Below are 19,269 nucleotides of genomic sequence, written 5' to 3' on the forward strand. Positions count from 1 at the left end.
TAGTAGGATTTATCTTATATTTTGGCTTCACTTTGTCAGCTTCACAGTGTGTATGCTTGCCTCAAACAGTTTGTCAAAGAGTTTTAATTATTTGCCATAACCAAAGCTGCTAATTATTTTACTAGTGTAGGTAACCATTGTTGCAGTGGGTATCAACCTAATAGTTATTTTGATCCATTTTTGATTTGATGCTTGTTTTTAAGAACGTTTGATGTGTTTTTAAAGTTGGAAATCTATAAAACAAAGTAATAAAATGATTAACATTTTTATAGCAGCACAGAGATTGTTAGTTCGAACCCTGCACGTTGCAGGTGCATTCGATTTAAACCTTTATTATCTAGAATTACCGGTTTGTTTTCCTGCCGAAGGTCGGTTGTTCTCTCCGGGCAATCCGTCTTCCTCAATAAAACCTGCCAGCAAATAGTCCTGAAACTAGTGTTTGAACACTAACTATCAATCAATCGAATATATAGTCATATAGTTTACAGATCATTTTGACACACGCCTGGATGACATAAGCTCATTCATAGTAATTTCTACATTTAGCACTAGTACTGATCCTGTAATCATGGTTTTTTTTGCGTTTACGTGTCGTCGTGTGTACAACCGCCAAATATCTTTTCTTATTAAACTGAAGACTTATCTCAAGACTTAGTTAAAGTATTAATAATAACTAAGGCTATGGTAAGGAAACACAAACAGCTGTACTTTAATAGCAAGCTATATATAAACATGATAACATTTACATTAGCGCGAAATGGTATGATTCCGTGGTTAGGGAAAAATATTGTTTCAATACATATCCACAAGACACAAAATTACTGTAATATTAAATGATCTTCTGGTTACTACATATGCACTGCATAATCAATAGTCATGCACTTTTTTCAACATATTCGATCAGTATTGTTCGTCAAAGCTTCATCCCCAACGACCTTTAATACATGACCTACGTATTGTATTTATTGTTGAATTGTTCTCGTCCTGAACATGCATGAAATATTTGCCACTGGACTTTAAGCAACCAAAAGTCAATCAATAATCTTCCTCAAAGTTACCCTTCCTCAACAAAATGGTACATAAATAAAAACGGAAAATGTATGATTCATCATTTATTAATAATAATAACAATAACTTATCTGACAAAAACTTAACATTTAAAAGAAAAGATAACAAACTGACAACAATTTTACCAATTGGTTATATTTCATGTGGATACATAGGGAAACTGATAACTGATAATATTTTTCCTGTTACGTCACTATATCACATAGGAAAACTTTGTTCCATGAAATGTATTGCGCGTGAACGTTTACAGCTCATCGAATAGTAAATGATCAGGGCTTTTTAATAGAGTGTCTTTAACTGAGGTTTGACGGAAAATCCCATAATATATAATAAAGGATTCAAATCGAAAGAAGATTAAAAAGGGAAATAAAACGTTAGTTATTAGTCTCTGTGTTGTGATATCATATACCACTTTTAAAATTTCTTCATCATATATGGAAATACCTCCAAAAATACTGCCATCAATCCAAGAACAAAGATTCAGAATCGATAGTGCAAGATAAATGTATTCGCCAACGCCTCGTTGACATTTTTCATAATTATGTAATTGAAGAATGCAAACAACTTGAAAGTAGAGTTTTATCATTGTTAGAAATTTCTGGGCGATTAACAGATGTTCTTGTCCTGCATGTATGCACGATATCATTACTAATGATAAATATCCAATGGAACCTAAGAAACTTGCAATTAACATATTATGATGAAAATGGAAGCCTTCTTTTCGTTTAACGGGTCTTAAATATGACGATTGTGAAATCATATAAAAATTCATAATCAATAACATTTTCTCAATCAATGATATGAATATATCATAAAACACATTGACATTTTTCATTGTTACATTGACGTACTTGTCCTTCTTCTCGCTTTTTAATAATGCTAAGTAACTGAAGATATAACAAGGCAGAAAAAATAAAACTACCAAAGTAACGAACATACAAGTTCGTACACGACTTGACAAACACATAGGCTTTTTAAGTAATCCACGCGTGGAGGATTCAAATGGTGTGTATTCATTTGCGATATCTGCTTCAATCAAATTAATTTCATTTGAGTAAGTTTTCTTGGATGGCCAAAGTTCAGCAATCAGAACCATCGATAACAGAAAATACTCCATTTGAACTGGTCTTAGGTATGGTTCTATTTCTTTCAAAATAGTTTCCCAGTAGCAGTTTTCAATTGAATAATTACTCATAGGACAAAACAATTTGTAGCCTCTTGTGTTTGAGTCTTTGTATATATCAGCAAAATAATGCGCCCATTGTGATATGTTTGCAAGAACTATAAATACAAAGCTATAATAAATCTTCCATGAACTCCTGAAGCAGGATCGAATGAAGAAATGTATAAAACAAGACTGGATGAAATAAAATGAAATTTGAAGGCAATGAAAAGTAATATTTGCCTCTTCGTAGTCTTTGTAGTACGTGAAGTTTTTGTCTATACACCCGACACTCTTATAGTCCTTTAGTGTATTCGCTTTGCAAGGAACTCTGATCACTTTTATCAAGGCATACACAAAACCTCCAAACGTAAAAATCCATAAAAATCCAAGTTTCAATTTAGTAATAGCGCCGACTTTTAGAAAGCATGTTAAAGGTAAAGTTATGAGTTTTACACGCTTAACTCGATATATGATGAAATGAGAAATAAAAACAACTATAGCTAGGACAATTGTGACACACAGATATGAACGTAATGTTAAATATGGTATAGTCTTGTTTACTTTTGAATCCACCAATCTAATTCTAAACATAGCAAGAAAAACAATCACCAAGACGCTTGAAATAAGAATCACTCCACTGATACTACCATCGTGGGGTCGTATATAATCACTGTTGATTTGGTTTTCAGATGCGTCTCCAGCTGTGAATGGTAGAACTATGGCGGCATTTAGAAACTTTGCTACGGACTCCATAGCCTAAATGCAAATAAAAATGAAGGTCAATTAAAAATTTAAGAACCCAACAAGTGCTTTTTTTTCAAAATATACATTGGAAGAATTGATTAATATCATTAATGTATCTTAGTTTGTAAAAACACAGGAATTATCTGGTAGTTTGTTTCACCTGCTTAAACACTTATTTTGAGCAAGGCAGTATACACTAACTGCCTAAGAGGGGCCCGCTATCGTCATGCTTCAGTGATTCTCTATATAATCAACCAAATTTTTCCCACGAAAGGGGGGCCCAAGAACCATGACCCATAAATCCGCCGCTGGACTGTAGTACTTGATTTAGTTCACTGTGGTGCCCTTCTTGAGAATTTCGCTCTTGTAATGTCGATATTTTTAATGAAATCGCAGGATAAGAACAGTAAATGTTAGAATTGTTAACTATTAACAGGAAATCTAAGTTTGCCGTTTTATAAATAGATGAAAAGTATTTTCAAACCATGCAATTATTATGTGAAATATACTTACATTAACAAAAACAAACTTGTAAAACACTGCATGAACTATGATTTACGTCTCACAAACTATTTCACGAATGTTGTAGGTTCAATCTAAAACTGGCGATGAAAAGGTGCATACAAGTTATCGCAGTAATATTTCAATAATTACATGTAACGCATTTGTAAGGATCGATATGTACAAGAGAGCAGTTAACCTGGTCCTGCATTAGTTCACAAGGAAGCCTTTGGACTTAAGTGAAAAGGATGTGACTTCATCGACAGATGTTTATCTTTTTGATAAAAACGTTTCTTTCGGTTTTTGGTCTAAAAAAAGTATCAGCAAAAACCCAAGCACTCCAAGGTCAATTTAAAGAGAAATGTCCATAAAACTTGACAAAATCAAACGCTTGACTACATCAACTAACGGAACGAATGGAAAAAAAACTGTCATATTGCTAACTTGGTAAAGGCAATTTTGAAAGAAAACCGAAGGTCAAACCTGGGTTAATGTCTAGCTAAACCTCCCGTTATATTGAAAAAAAAGATGAGCAAACCAATGATTATGAAAAAAATACATGCAGGACATTCTAGAAATTACAATTCTCTTAAGTGATTAAGATTATAGCACTATATTGACTGCTATAGCCCTTTTTGGACATTTTTAATTATTAAGTCTGTTTGTTTTGTTCACACATTGTTGTCAATATAATGGAATTGTATGCGACTGTCATACAAGTGAAAGGTTTCGCTAGCTATAAAACGTTTAATGCGTTTAAGCTTTTGATTTTGCCATTGGATTAGGGACTTTCCGTTTTGAATTTTCCTTGTTCAGTATTTTTATTTATTTTACTTTTTACTCTGTAGTGCGACAGAGCTGCGTTTCAGAAGTCAAAATGTACATATATCCTTACCATCCTGAAGTTCTCACCAGCTTATGAAGGGGTTTCCTCGTGTTCCTCGTCGTTTTCTCAAACATTATTATGTTGAATTATTCTTAGGGGAAAATTTACCTTTTAACCGTGTGCATACACTATATATTTTATGCTTTGCAGTGATATAGAATAACAATTTGATAAGCTGTCATATACTGTAACATTACTGTATTCTCCTAAAAAAATCCCCTTTTCGGAAAACTTATGTAGCACATCTAAAGCATTCAGTATTTCTTTTTGAAAATGAAGAGTTTAGATGCTAATACAATTATACATAATGATACTGAAATGCAAGGATGATAAGGGAACGAAATAACAAGGCAATAGCCTATCATAAATACGTCTTCATAAACATACTGACTTCAGATCGAAAAAAAACTAAATTCTTACGAAATAATATTTCATAGCTTCTGAAGCATAAATAAGGGTCTGTGCCCAACTGGTTTACAGGAGAACTAAAGTGTGAATGATTGATTGAGTGGGAGGTAACAGTGTATCGCTTTTTCAGCAAAAATAAACTATATTACACTGATCAAGTTATAATGCTAGGATATAACATAGAATATAAATGATTTATCATGTTAAGTACTTGTTATTTTATCAAAATTTGCTGTTGACAACAATGTTTGAAAAAATATAGCGCTAACTCTTACTTAATTAAACTCATCATTGGTTCATTGATTGATTGATTGAATTGATTGATGCCAATTGGATATCATCAAAGATACTAGGTTAATAATCTGGTTAGTGTACATAAGTTTCATTAGTAGCACTCGAAGTTGGAAGGCCTAATCAAATACGACGTTGAAGAACATTAAGACGGACAAAATCCACTTGGTGTTGATACCCTCGGAATGAAACATCACCAGCAGAGGCATTCCCCTATGGGTTGTAATAAAAGCGCAGGTAGGTCATCCGATGATTATGATTAAATTGATATTTTTTGAAATATCATATTGCCATTAATAGTTTCGACTCTAGTATAATTTTATATGTTAAAAGACAAAAACATGTCATTTAAAGCCAATTACTACTTATAACAATAACGAATCATTTGAAATTGTTTTTTACAAACAGGATCGTGAAATCTGGAGAATATTTTGCCTTGTTAGATTTTCTCTTTCTAATATAGTTTTCAAGAATAATACAATTACTGCATTTACCCTTGTGTTCTGTTTTTAGATGTGATGGTTAGGTTTGTTAAATGACTGTTCAAAAGACAAACATAATGCGAAATCCTCTAAGGATCATTCACCCAATGTTTGGTTAAAGCTGGTTTTAAAAAGAGAAGATAGTTGTTGGGAAAAAGTATATGTTATTTATGCACTTTTGTAAAATAAAATCTCAACCGTATACTTCATGTTATAATCAATACTTTTGAGTGTAGGGTTGTGTACTATTGAAGACACTTTATGAACGGTTTGTGTTTGGTTTTTTTTTCTTCTTTTGGCCATGTTGTTGCTTGTTTGGTTTTTTTTTTTTGCCTATGTTGTTGCTAATATACTTATTTTGCCCATAATGATGATTGTTTTTCATTTCTTTCTTGTGTTTAAGGTTTTGTTTTCTTTTTTCCATTTAGTTACGTTGCTAGCATTTTTCTTTTGTCCATAATGATGCTATTTTTCCGTATTTTTATCAAGTTTATTGTGTTTAGATTTGTTTTGTTTTTTGCCCTTGTTGATGCTAGTTTTTGGTATCTTTTTTGTGTTGGGTTTTTTGGGGTTTTTTTCCCCATGTTGATGATAGTTTTTTTATTTGGAATTAAGTGTGATTGCCCTCTGGTATTTTCTCTGCTTTATTAAATTTTAGTCTTTTTTCAACACGTTAAATTTTGGGTACTGATGTGCAGCTGGGATTTCAAAGACACACCCCATCCATACATATATATTAAAAACAGTCTTTTGAATAATAAGACCCATAAATACATATTTCATGACAAAATCATAACCAATTCCTATTTCTTCTACAATTAATAACGCCCATAGACTACCCAACTCTGTACACATAACCACAGCATCATAATCATAGCGCTAATAAAAACCAAACTTAAGTTTCAAATTGAATACCCTCACAACCATACCATGTGCTGATTTTAATTGCACATTATGATACATAATACCATGTCGACAAAATATAGTCAGTAATTTATGAATAGTACTGAAATCAAAACATTAAATATAACATCAAATAAATTCACACAAGCAAGATAAAAATTTTAAATATGAAACACGTCTAGTCGAGTCCGCTATGTCGTGCTGAATGGTTATATCCCATGAGGCGCAGGAAAACAAATAATGGTCTATGGGTAGACAACTAGAAGAAATTAATTTTCACCTAATTCAATTCCTTCAAACGATTGAAATTACATCTTCCTCAGTTATTACAAGTACAATTTTTGACATCTGTATTTTGGTTAAAAACAATAAACTGCATCTATACAAAAATCTAATCAAAAATGATAATAATTGTCTCATTAATATTTTACAAACAATTCTATGTGAATTGCAACCCATTGATATATTTGAAGTATCTAAAAAAGGACTAGTTCCAAACGGCATGTCTGTGTGTACCTTCATATAGGAAGACACCCCCATCCCCCCACCAAATGTACCAATGAAATCAACAAAAAATGGTATCAACGAATAATAATGAACACAGAATAAACCACTTGTGTTATTATATTCATTCTCTTCATGAAAAGTTATAAAAAAAATCAATGTCAAAACTAAAAAGTAACATAGGAAATTTTTTCATAAGGCAATATCATTTAAATAATAAGAAATTGGTATAAAACAAAATCAAGATAAAACCATAAAAAATTTAATCAGTATGTTTTAGGACTGTTTACCTTTTACATTACAATGGGTTAACAAACATTTTACCGTGAATTCTTTATTTCGTGTAAAGTCCTTCCAAGCCTATTTCTTAGCGATATGTTTTCGTAATTTTCTATTTTTATGCCCCATTTATGGGCATTATGTTTTCTGGTCTGTTCGTCCATTCGTCCGTTCTTTCGTCCGATCATTTGTCCCACTTCAGGTTAAAGTTTTTGGTTAAGGTAGTTTTTGATGAAGTTGAAGTTCAATCAACTTGAAACTTAGTACACATGTTCCCTATGATATGATCTTTCTAATTTTAATGCCAAATTAGAGTTTTGACCCCAATTTCACGGTCCACTGAACATAGAAAATAATAATGCGGTTGGGGCATCCGTGTACTATGGACACATTCTTGTTCTCCATGTAATTATATAAGGGTAGACCAAAGTTTAGCATATATATAAGGTAAGATTTAAATTCGCTTTTCTCTTCTACTCAGGAGAGTCATGGAAATAAATCACTTCCCAAAATTAGTTGGTTTACAGTACACAACTGATCTGGAGAAATATCTGAAGTAATACAATCAGAATATGAACATTATATCTTTCTCTGAGGGTGGAACTGATCTGATGAAACAGATGAGGAAATACAATCAGAATGTAAATCATTTTAATTTATCTCAGGGTGGAATAATAAGAACATGTGAAAATAGATGCATGAATCAGAAATATAAGGCCATCAAGATAACAAGAAGAAAATATAGTACAAACATTTTATTCTATAACCATAATAAAGTTTGAAAGACTTGGTATTACTTGCATAACAAACAAGGTCATTAAATCCAAAGGTATTTGCTACATAGTAGCTATAGTAAATGAAGGAGGCTTACTCCTTGTCTCTAATTCTGTTCTATTGATTAATTAAATTTCTTAAAACATTTCCATCAATATTAGAAATTGTAAAAAAATAAATTATTAAAAGTCCATTAGAGAGGGCTAAATACAACAAACAATATGTTTGGGTGAAAAATAAGTAGGTTAGAGTATATCAGTTAATTCAAGAAAGTTTGTCTCAAAATTTTCAAATAATTTTATTTTTGGTATTGCATTTATAGTTTTTAGTTTTTGGTGGGGTTTGTGTTGCTTAGTCTTTAGTTTTCTATGTTGTGTCATCTGTACTATTATTTGTCTGTTTGTCTTTTTATTTTTGGCTATGGCGTTGTCAGTTTGTTTTCGATCTGTGAGTTTGACTGTTCCTCTGTTATCTTTCGTCCCTCTTTTATAGAACATAGTTTAAACACAGACTGCTGCTAAAATAATTCAGGATTTCTGTCTTCTTAAAAAAATCTCATTTTGCATATAATCATAATTTTTATTTTACAGCTTTAGATTGCAATGAGGAACATTGATCAAATATTCCCCTTTAATGATAATACAGGTGGCAGTGCTGTAGATCAGGTCCAACACACACAGCATCTCATATCTATAACCTATATATTTAGAATTACAGTGTGTTGATTACTTGTTTACAAGTTAAAATAATAAGTTTTTATTCCCTTAAATGCCATTTTGTTGTGAACCTGCATGTTCTAATAGAGGTGGATATACATGTGTTCCCATATTAAAAATGGGAAGTTAAAAAATTTGTAAGGGTTTCGAGGAACCCATTGTCTCTCCTACTTTTGCTGTTAATCGCAGGCTCAACAAAAATGGGGAAAAAAATCAATAAAAATATTCCTTTAGATACTATCTTTTGATTGTAAGAAGCTTCTGTCAAAGTTTGGTATAAATCCAGGATAGTTTATGAATCTAATAAATGTTTTAAAAACTCTAACTGCAGACTGTATTTAATGTTAACTGGAAGTCCATTTATAAGTAAAATACGGATAAACAGGTACAAAATTTTAACAAAATTTCCTTCTAGATACTAGCTTTTGATCATAAACAAGCTTCTGTCAAAGTTTGGTACAAATCCAGGATAGTTTAAGAAAGTTATTAAAATTTTAAAAACTTTAACCACAGAGTGAATGTATTGTTTCCTGGGCGGAAAAACTAAGTCCATTTATAAGCAAAGTACAGAAAAAATGAAATTTATTTTTTAACAAATTTACTTCTGGATACTATCTTATGATCATAAACAAGCTTCTGTCCAAGTTTGGTACAAATTTAGGATAGTTTAAGAAAGTTATTAAAATTTTAAAAACTTTAACCACAAAGTGAATGTAATGTTTCCCAGCAGAAAAACTAAGTCCATTTACAGGTAAAATATGGAAAAACAAGAATTTTATTTTTACAAAATTTACTTCTGGATACTATCTTATGATCATAAACAAGCTTCTGTCCAAGTTTGGTAGAAATCCAGGATAGTTTAAGAAAGTTATTAAAATTTCAAAAACTTTAACCACAGAGTGAATATTTGTGGACGCCGACAACGAAGCCGACGGGATGTAGGATCGCTATGTCTCGCTTTTTCGACTAAAGTCGAAGGCTCGACAAAAATGAAATGGGCAATTGCAATAAAACGAAATCCAAAGGATAAAACACACAAAGAATGGACACCTAACAAAAGAAGTGTAGTTTTCTATGATGTTTCTTTTTATGAGTGATAAAACATCAATAACAAGTTTTGGTGAATGAAAAGTATTCATATTCCAAAACAATAATTAAAAAATATGATCTGCTTGTTTTAAATATCAATCTAATAAAAACGTTTAAACATCTTTCATTTCAGCTACACATTTTTAATTTCTTTGATATTAATTTCTGATCTTAAATATGTACACAAAAATATCACATGCTTGTTTTCTAGATCAAAACATTTTTCATTGTAGTTGAAAGTATAATGATGTTTTTTAGCTCAACACTTACTCCCCATTTACCTCAGACAAGTAAGGAACAGATTTAGGTGTGAACAGTTCATTTTGGAATGTATATGGGCATTTGATTACTGATACTATATTTTTTTCTGTTAATCCACCTGGAGAAGCAAATGTTGTGAGCAAGTTTTCTCTGTCCTCAACTCCTTGAAAAAAACAAACTGTCATACCAAAACGAACTGCATTTATACAAAGTTTACTATGAGCTGTTGTGACTATACCAGCAGCACAGTCACAATTGGACACAATAATAAAGAGGTCTCTATTTTTGCACAAAACATCAACTTTGTTTGAGATTTTTCTTTTCGCTTAAGTATAACACTTTGAATTGACAAACAATAAGTCATTTTGATTCCCAGTCGCAAGTATTTCAGATATACTGTTGTACAACTGCTTAACTGTAGTACCTAGTATTTTTTGCTTTGGGTCCAGATTTACCTCTGTTGGTTTTGATGTAAAATGTATAAAGTCATTTCCAAATTTTGCTTTCTGTCAAATATTCTTAACTAAGAGTCCTGAGAGATATTTTTTTTATAGTTTTTTTGTGGAAAAACCCATCAATTTTTTTTTAAGCTAGATTTGGTTTATAATTTGTCATATAGATGTATATAGTTTTAATTCTAATTACAAAATCTAATTAATTAATAAATTTATGAAATTAATTGCAATGAAAACCAAAACGAAAAATTCATTATAATTTGAATATTTTTGTAAATATATTTAATTAAATATTCAGTAATGAATACATGTTTCTAAAAACTTCTCTATATTCCATTTGTTTTTAATGAAGAAAGACATGATAAAAATGCATTTATATTTATATTTATAAATATATTTTAAACCTATCCTTCAATCAACTCTCTTAATTGTCTTCTTGTTACATCTGCACCTCTTAATTTCAATTGTTTTTCTTAGTTCAGGCAGTGTTCAATTACAAAACTTTTGACATTATATTGTATCATTAAAATATTTGGAATAGTTATAAGTATAAAAATTAAAACAAAATATCTTTATTAAGACTAAATTATCAGCATACACATGTATGTGTATCATGCCTATGAATGCATGCAGACTTCCTTATCATACAAACAGATGTTGTAGGACCTGATCTACCACAGTGCCACCTGTAATTAAGTGGGGATAATCTTCACCAATGTTCCTCATTAATGTTTTACATTTCCAACATACAAATAATAACTTATAATATAAGTTGCAGCACATGTATGTGTATCATGCCTATGAATGCATGCTGACTTTCTTATCATACAAACAGATGTTGTTGGACCTGATCTACCACAGCGCCACCTGTAATTAAGTGGGGATAATCTTCACCAATGTTCCTCATTAATGTTTTACATTTCCAACATACAAATAATAACTTATAATATAAGTTGCAGCACATGTATGTGTAGAACATTTAAATATGAAATAAAAGATGAATTATGGTCTGTTCCTTAAGGTTCTTATATCAACTCAATTTTCAAACAGTTACAGACTTTGTATAGAGATTTTTTCCAACCCAAAATAAGTTAACAGATGTATTGATATTCAATTGCCTCTCTATCTAACACAGGTCATATTGTTAAAATTCAAACACATTCACCTGAATTCACCTTATCTTGTCAAATGAATACAAATAATTCAACCATTTCAAAGTTACTTTTTTGACACAAATTTTTAATTTAATGCTTTTCCTGAGTTTTCCAAAGTTGGAATAATGCACAATTGTCCTTAAATACTTGATTGTTTATCAAGCAGGTGCCTCTCTAGGTTCCACCAATATTTCATTTACACCTACATATTCTGGTTGTGTCACTGCATATAATACTGCATTGGCAATGTCTGTTGGTTCCAGGATTTTACAGGATGAACTCCCATCATATTTTTCTTGTGCCTGTGAAAAAAATGTATGACATATATGTAACACTCTCAAACATGTCTGATCCTCCCAAATGTATCCTTAAAAATTATCAGGAATTTACACTATTCGGGACTCGAAATTTTATAATAATAATTGGAAGCGGAGAAAGACGACTTAATTTTTACTGGACTTCAGTAAACCAATCTTTTATTCCCCTTTATATAATAGAGGCCGTATGAAATTAAAGTTGGGGAAATTCTAACTGCCACTAGATAATAAGGGTATATGTATAGGGACTAAAATGGTTGCCTTGCTGCATACCATCGACGACACCCTGAAAGAGGATTTTGATGTGCAGATAGTGGACATTCTACCTATACAGGATATATCTGATTCAATATCAACATTATTACCTAACATTGCTGCATACTTTAACACCTCGCACAACCAAAAGGAGGCCCCACTTTAGCATGGATTATACTGTTAGTTTGATAAATACCTAAAGGACTATATTTCAATTTGCAATAAAATAGTAAAAGGAGTATACATCAATGAAAGAGCAATAACCAAATAAAAGGGGACACTTTTTGACATTTTTATAATAAGGACACACTTGAGCTTTCAGAGAATGGAAAAAGTTAGGCTTCATATGGACACGTTTATGAGATTGGACATGTTTGGGCGTTTTTATAAAAATGGACATGATTTGGCGTTAATAAAAATGACATGCTTTAGGGCCCTTTTACAACTAGACATGATTTGGAGTTCAGCGACGTTATATAGACACGTTTGGGGGGAATCGAACACGTTTAGGGAGAAGGACACATTTCTGAGTGTTACATATGTATAAAATAGTTACTATAAATGGACTATTGAGAACAATTGGACCCCCTATAAAATATACATAATCCAAAAACCTTTTAAAAGATAATAAGCTAATCCTTCTGGTTGAGAGAAAAATTAACACTGGAGAAATTATTCTAGTCTTGGACCTTTTTTGTGAAGAATTCTCAACAATATACAAATGTTATACCAAATTTTTCATTGAAAATCTTGTGTACTAAGTCAAGCTTCCTCGACCATATGATGTTCATTTTTGTTTTTCTTTGTTTGAACAATTGTTAACTGGCGAACTTTGGTTTAAAAGTTGATAAGAACTGTCCAGTATTTCAGGGAATGTCTTTTATCTTTTTCATGTATTATACATTCTAACAAGAATGTGTCCATAGTATATGGATGCCCCACTCGCACTTTCTATACTCAGTGGACTGTGAAATTGGGGTCAAAACTTTAATTTGGCATTAAAATTAGAAAGATCATATCATAGTCAACATGTGTACGAAGTTTCAAGTTGATTGGACTTCAACTTCATCAAAAACTACCTTGACCAAAAAATTTAACATTTATTCTGAAGTGGGCCAGAAGGATGAATGAACAGACAAACAGAAGGACAAATGAACAGACAAACAGAAGGACAAATGAACAAACGAACAGACAAACGAATGGAAACACAGACCGAAAAACCTCATGCCCTTAAATGGGGCATAAAAGTATCATCCTACATCAGATATTCTCAAATATGCTAGATCATTAATGATTGCAGGAATCATTGTTCAATTTCAATGTACTATCAACAGTAATAGCAATGTGTAAATGTAACAAAAATTAATTTTGAAAGTAGAATCTAATATTTTACTCTGCTTAATTTTTATCAAGCTTTGTCTCTGATCCTGTCTGAAGTTTTTTAAAGATCAAGCCAGAACTCATGCAAGATGGAAAATTAATGAACAAAAATAAAGGTCAATCTATAAAACATAAGAAAACAGATAGGAAGAATTAAATATGAAAGTTCAATGAAAAATATCTAAACAGCGAAGTTGAGATTTCACTAAAAATGTTTAAAGTCATATGAAACGAGTGACTGGTGAAAAATAATGTCTATCCAATTCTTGAACCAATGCATGTATATATCATAAACTTAGTCTTCTGTGCACGATTTTATCATTTTTTATACATCCATATCATATAATCGTCAAAATAAAATTTCTCTTGGTCTGTTATGATGTGAAAATATGGCAACTAATTAATTGTCGTGTTTTGAAGCCGTAGTTTGCCGATTGTCACCTTAGTAAACAATCAACAAAGAAGCATGGATATTGAGCATGTGTTTAACATGTACAATAAGATCATAATAGTTAATTTCAATGACAAATCCATGCGTATTGCGATCACTGGATTTTTACGAGGAAGGTTAAGCTGAGTTCACTGCATACGGAAAACATATCAGTGAATTGTTAACTGGAAGCAAACAAATAAAAAAAGTAAAATTTCTTCTAAATTTGGACAAATTATAAAATTTTCTTGAAAAAAAGTATATGTACATAAGTTTTATAATAAAAACTAGCCATTTAGTTATAAAAAACATATGCATAATTTTTTGTATTTGAAGTTTCATATGACTTTAACCCTGCCGCATTTTTGCGCCTGTCCCCAAGTCAGGAGCCTCTTGCCTTTGTTAGTCTTGTATGATTTTTAATCTTTATTCATTTATATGTTTTGGAGTTTAGTATGATGTCCATTTTCACTGAACTAGTACACATTTTTGTTTAGGGGCAAGCTGAAACCCGCCTCCGGGTGCAGGATTTTCTCACTGCGTTGAAGACCCTTTGGTGGCATTCGGCTGTTTTCTGCTCTTTGAACAAGTTGTTGTCTCTTAGACACATTCCCCATTTCCATTCTCAATTCTAAGAATATAATTTTAATACTACTTCCTTTTTTGTTTACAAAATATTACCTCTTTATCTGTAGAGTGAGAGATTAATTCTGTTTTAACATCTCCTGGCTGTATACATGTTACCCTGACACCAGACCCACATACTTCCTGTCTGAGAGCCTGAGATAATCCCTCCACATAAAACTTGGTACCAGAATATACTGCTAGTCCTGGGAAACCCTGCAAAATAATAGAAATGTACCGCAGGATAAGGTCAGTAGAACACATATACTTTTACATCGGGGTGTGCCTTATATTCAGTTGCGTTTTATGTAAGGAAAAAAACACTCCTTCCCACAAAAAACGGCTGTGCGCCTTATTTACATAATTTAGGGGTGCCTTTTATTTTCTGGAAAATACGGTAGTTGTTTTTTTTTTTAAATCAAACACTTTTCTATTACCATGGTTTCAGCCCTATGTAGCAGTAATTTAATCAAGATTCCCCAATCCCAAACCTACTGTGGATTTATTTATTTTTGTGGGTTTCAATTTTCGTAAATTGAGGAAACCTTTCATTTTCTTGGATATTTGATTTTGTGGTTTTGCTGATCTCTACATACAAAGCCGATAGAAATTTTGTAATTCGTTTGAATTTATGGTTCAAATACACCCACGAAAACTGATATCAAACAATTATTTATGGATCCACAGTATGTTTTAGCTTCTCTAAGTGCCAAAACTTTAAAATAATGGGATGAAAATTTTATCCTGACTTCTAATTTAAACAATATTATTGCACAAAGATATAATATTATTTTTAATGAAAAAGTTTATTTGAAGTATTATCAAGATACTTATGACGTGTTTTTTGCTTGTTCCACCAAATACAATGCATTATGTGTGTGTTTTGGCAATCCCTGGAAATGTTATTTGACTTAAGAAAATCATGTATTTATTTCTACATAAACAAATAACGGTAAAGGATAATTATTTGAGACCTCTGACAAATAAGATAGCATATTTTGACTAAACACAATAAAATTTTAACCAATTTGACGCTAACAGTAGCCGAAAATGACCGTTTGACGCTTACAGTAGCCTAAGATGACTGTTTGACACCTGACAGTATAAAGTATTCCTACCCTCACTAATGATGCCTTTACTACCAGTATTAAGTAAACAGGAAGTTATTTAGTAATGGATGCATAAGGGCATTAGATGGTAATGCAAGCACACATGAAGCTTGATAAATAAATGGAGAATAATTCCATAGGACACAGATGATGCACCGACTTGCATATAATGTTATAAAAAGACATAACTCAGGAAGATAAAAGGGAAGCAACCTAAATTCTAACTTGATCTGAGTTTTGTTGTAATAAGCATTGTGTATGTGTGTATTAACATTTGGTTGAAGCAAACTAATTTTGGGATGTACATACAGACAATGGTAACACTTAATGCCCCCTCCACTGCAGCTGGGGCATTAAAAACCGAGAAAGTCTTATTGGAGATCCAAAGAAGAAAACAGAAGGACGTACAGACGGACATGGGTTAAACTGAATGCCCACTCTGCTACAGGACTTAAAAACAAGAACTTAATTCCATGATGAACTTTTTGAACTATTTAATATTAAAGAATTTTAAACCCTGACATTTTTATTTAAACCCCATTTGTTATAATTCATAAACTGGTGTGTGTAGCATGACCTATTGAAACCCCATTCATTATAAAACATAAGTGACCATTTACCTTTCTCCCTGCATCAGAAGACATGTTCACTATATGTCCAGAGCCTCGTTTTAACATTCCATCAAGTACAGCTCCAATACAATTGGTCAATCCCTACACACAAAAATAAAAAAAAATAAAAATTCTTCAATAAATTCTTAAATTCTATGATCCAATAGGTCCTGAATTAGTATTTTAATTATACACACATTATAAAGTATATATATATATATAAGGACCTATTCTGCAGTTACCTCATTTTTACAACAAATATGTATTGAAAGATACAACGCATATTAACCACTTTTTTTTTTAAGTATGACTCAGCAGTTTTTGTGCTTGTCCAAAGTCAGGAGCCTCTGGCCTTTGTTAGTCTTGTATGTTTTTTAATTTTAGTTCATGTATATGTTTTGGAGCTTAGTATGACGTCCATTTTCACTGAACTAGTACATATTTTTATTTAGGAGACAGGTGAGGACCACCACCCGGTGCGGGATTTTCTCCCTGCGTTGAAGACCAATTGGTGGCCTTCGGCTGTTATCAGGTTGTTTTCTCTTTGACATATTCCCCATTTCCCCATTTCCATTCTCAATTTTATATTATATCAGGAGTAACACAACGGGTATGACAAGCAGAGTAGGAGCTGCTGATTCATCGGGAGCATCTGCACGAGTATTCACCAGTATTTTGGTGGGGTTCGTCTTGTTCAACATCTGTGTATCATCATGATTAGTTCATCTTTTTATCTTATTTTTTTTGGTCACATTGTTCTAAAGTAGTCTATCTTTTTTATTTTTATTGCCCTCTTGATAATTTTTCGCCTTTTTCAAAAAAACAAACAAGTATTACTATAAATATTCCTTAAACTAAGTGTTGTCCATTGATATAACCACAATTTTACATATTTGCGATGATTTATATTCTCGTTACTTTTCTACTAGTAAAAGTCGTGAAAATTAGTCAGTTGACAGATTACAAGCAGACTACACAAAAACTTTCCACAAAATATTTCTATTTACTTTACAATTAAGGTCAATCTGTCTCTCCCATTCATCTTCATGTAAATTCTTCATCATCGTATAGTACATTACACCAGCATTGTTAACAAGGATATCTACAGGACCAAATACTGATTCTGTATGCTTCACTAGTTCTTTGACCTGAAATATTGCAGTAAAATATGATCCTTGCAGAAAAAAAAAGATATAACGAAATAAAGAAAATCATAAATATTCAATATACTTTAATTAAGGTTTAAATAATTCCAGAATTTGTTCTAAGTATGAATTTAAAAGTTAACTTATGTATAAAAAAAAGAAAAACGTGGTATAATTGCTAATGAGACAACTATCCACCAAAGTTCAAATGAAGTGAATGTAAGCAATTATAGGCACCGTACGGCCTTCAACAATGAGAAAAACCTAAACCGTATAGTCGGCTATTAAAGACCCCGACATGAAAAATATGAAACAGTTCAATTGAGAAAACTAACGGCTTAATTTATAACAAAACAATTTATGAAAAAAGTATGACAGACATGAACTAACGACAACCACTGAACAACACACTCATGACTTGGGACAGGCACAAAAAGAATGTGGCAGGGTTATATTTTCAATTCCACATGTACATATAGAATAATTTGTCTTAATTCCAATTTAGAGCTTGACTTATTGTTTAGATAGAGGTAGTTTGTTGAAGAATATTATTGAACATTGATGTCTTCCTTTTTTTATGTCCACGGGTTGCTGTCTCATTGACATAATTCCCCATATATACTTTGATATATTGTACTGTAGAAATTTTCTATTAGAAACATTAATTTTTGTCAGGTTTAAATTTCCTAGTTTTGTCTGTCAGTTTCATTTTATGATGGTTTGTTTTCATGGATTCTTGTGAGTCATAGTAATTTTCTTTGAAGATTAAATTTCAATTTGGGTTCAAATTGAGATGATAATATCTATCCACTAAATAAATAAAAATAAAACAAGAATATGTCCATTATGAATGTTATGAGTACACAGATCCCCAACTATGCATCATCATTTTCTAAGTTCAGTGGACCATGAAATTGGGTCAAAACTCTAATTTGGCATTCAAATTAGAAAGATCATATCACAGGGAACATGTGTACTAAGTTCCAAGTTGATTGGACTTCAACTTCATCAAAAACTACCTTGACCAAAAACTTTAACCTGAAGCAGGACAGATTATAGACAAACGGACAGACGGACAAACGAACTAATGCACTGATCAAAAAACATAATGCCCCTAAGTGGGGCATAAAAAAAAAATTGTGAATTTCTGCTTTTGAAGTACCTACATCTTCCCTCTTTGTGACATCAGTTTTGACACATATACAGATGCCTTCCTGATCAGTTATCTCTCTATTTATCTCCTCTAATCTCTCCATCCTTCTTGCCGCTAATGCTACTTTGGCTCCAGCCTGACATAGCACTACAGCAATGGCTCGACCAATACCACTGGAAGCTCCAGTTACAATGGCAATCTTTCCTTCTAATTTTCTGTTCTCTAATCAAATACAGAATTTATTTGGTTAAATTAAACATTCATAATGTATCTGAATATCTACTAAAATTCTAAGTTATATAAAATTTACCACTACAAACAACCATCATTTTTTTGTTTAATCTTATCATTAATAAAGTTTAGTTTAACTTTATTGCAAAACATGAAATCCTGGCGGGTTAAAATGCAAACATAGTACATTGTATACACAAGTGACAAGAAACATAATACATGATAAATGTTTTAAACATAAGTCAAGTTGATATTAATAATATATATATATATATATAATAATTGACCAATGTGGACCTTATTTTCGCAATTCCATAGATCGCTTTATATAGTC

The 19,269-nt window shown here is 31.7% G+C and overlaps 2 protein-coding genes and 1 long non-coding RNA gene across 3 annotated transcripts in view; all 3 read right to left on the reverse strand.

Annotated features, from left to right (window-relative positions):
* Positions 1-1,099: 1,099 nt before the first annotated feature.
* Positions 1,100-3,670, reverse strand: LOC127715169 (uncharacterized). The gene is made up of 2 exons (XM_052221207.1): positions 3,491-3,670; positions 1,100-2,989 (listed from the first exon to the last, which is right to left on the reverse strand). The coding sequence occupies exon 2, from the start codon at positions 2,984-2,986 to the stop codon at positions 1,313-1,315; it is 1,674 nt and encodes a 557-aa protein (XP_052077167.1). The 5' UTR covers positions 2,987-2,989; positions 3,491-3,670; the 3' UTR covers positions 1,100-1,312.
* A 4,301-nt stretch (positions 3,671-7,971) lies between these two features.
* Positions 7,972-11,484, reverse strand: LOC127715205 (uncharacterized). The gene is made up of 2 exons (XR_007988224.1): positions 11,374-11,484; positions 7,972-11,192 (listed from the first exon to the last, which is right to left on the reverse strand). It is a non-coding gene; the product is annotated as an uncharacterized LOC127715205 (long non-coding RNA).
* A 19-nt stretch (positions 11,485-11,503) lies between these two features.
* The window catches only part of LOC127715191 (uncharacterized), a 47,776-nt gene continuing 40,010 nt past the window's right edge, over positions 11,504-19,269 (reverse strand). Inside the window, exons 21-25 of the mRNA XM_052221230.1 lie at positions 18,718-18,926; positions 17,414-17,554; positions 16,416-16,508; positions 14,744-14,902; positions 11,504-11,982 (exon numbers count right to left, since the gene is read on the reverse strand). Of these exons, the coding sequence (XP_052077190.1) occupies positions 11,839-11,982; positions 14,744-14,902; positions 16,416-16,508; positions 17,414-17,554; positions 18,718-18,926 (746 nt within the window). The 3' untranslated portion in view covers positions 11,504-11,838. The remainder of the gene's footprint in view (positions 11,983-14,743; positions 14,903-16,415; positions 16,509-17,413; positions 17,555-18,717; positions 18,927-19,269) is intronic.

The sequence above is a fragment of the Mytilus californianus genome, unplaced genomic scaffold, assembly GCF_021869535.1.
Source record: "Mytilus californianus isolate M0D057914Y unplaced genomic scaffold, xbMytCali1.0.p SCAF_9, whole genome shotgun sequence".
In the NCBI taxonomy this organism is placed as follows: Eukaryota; Metazoa; Mollusca; class Bivalvia; order Mytilida; family Mytilidae; genus Mytilus; species Mytilus californianus.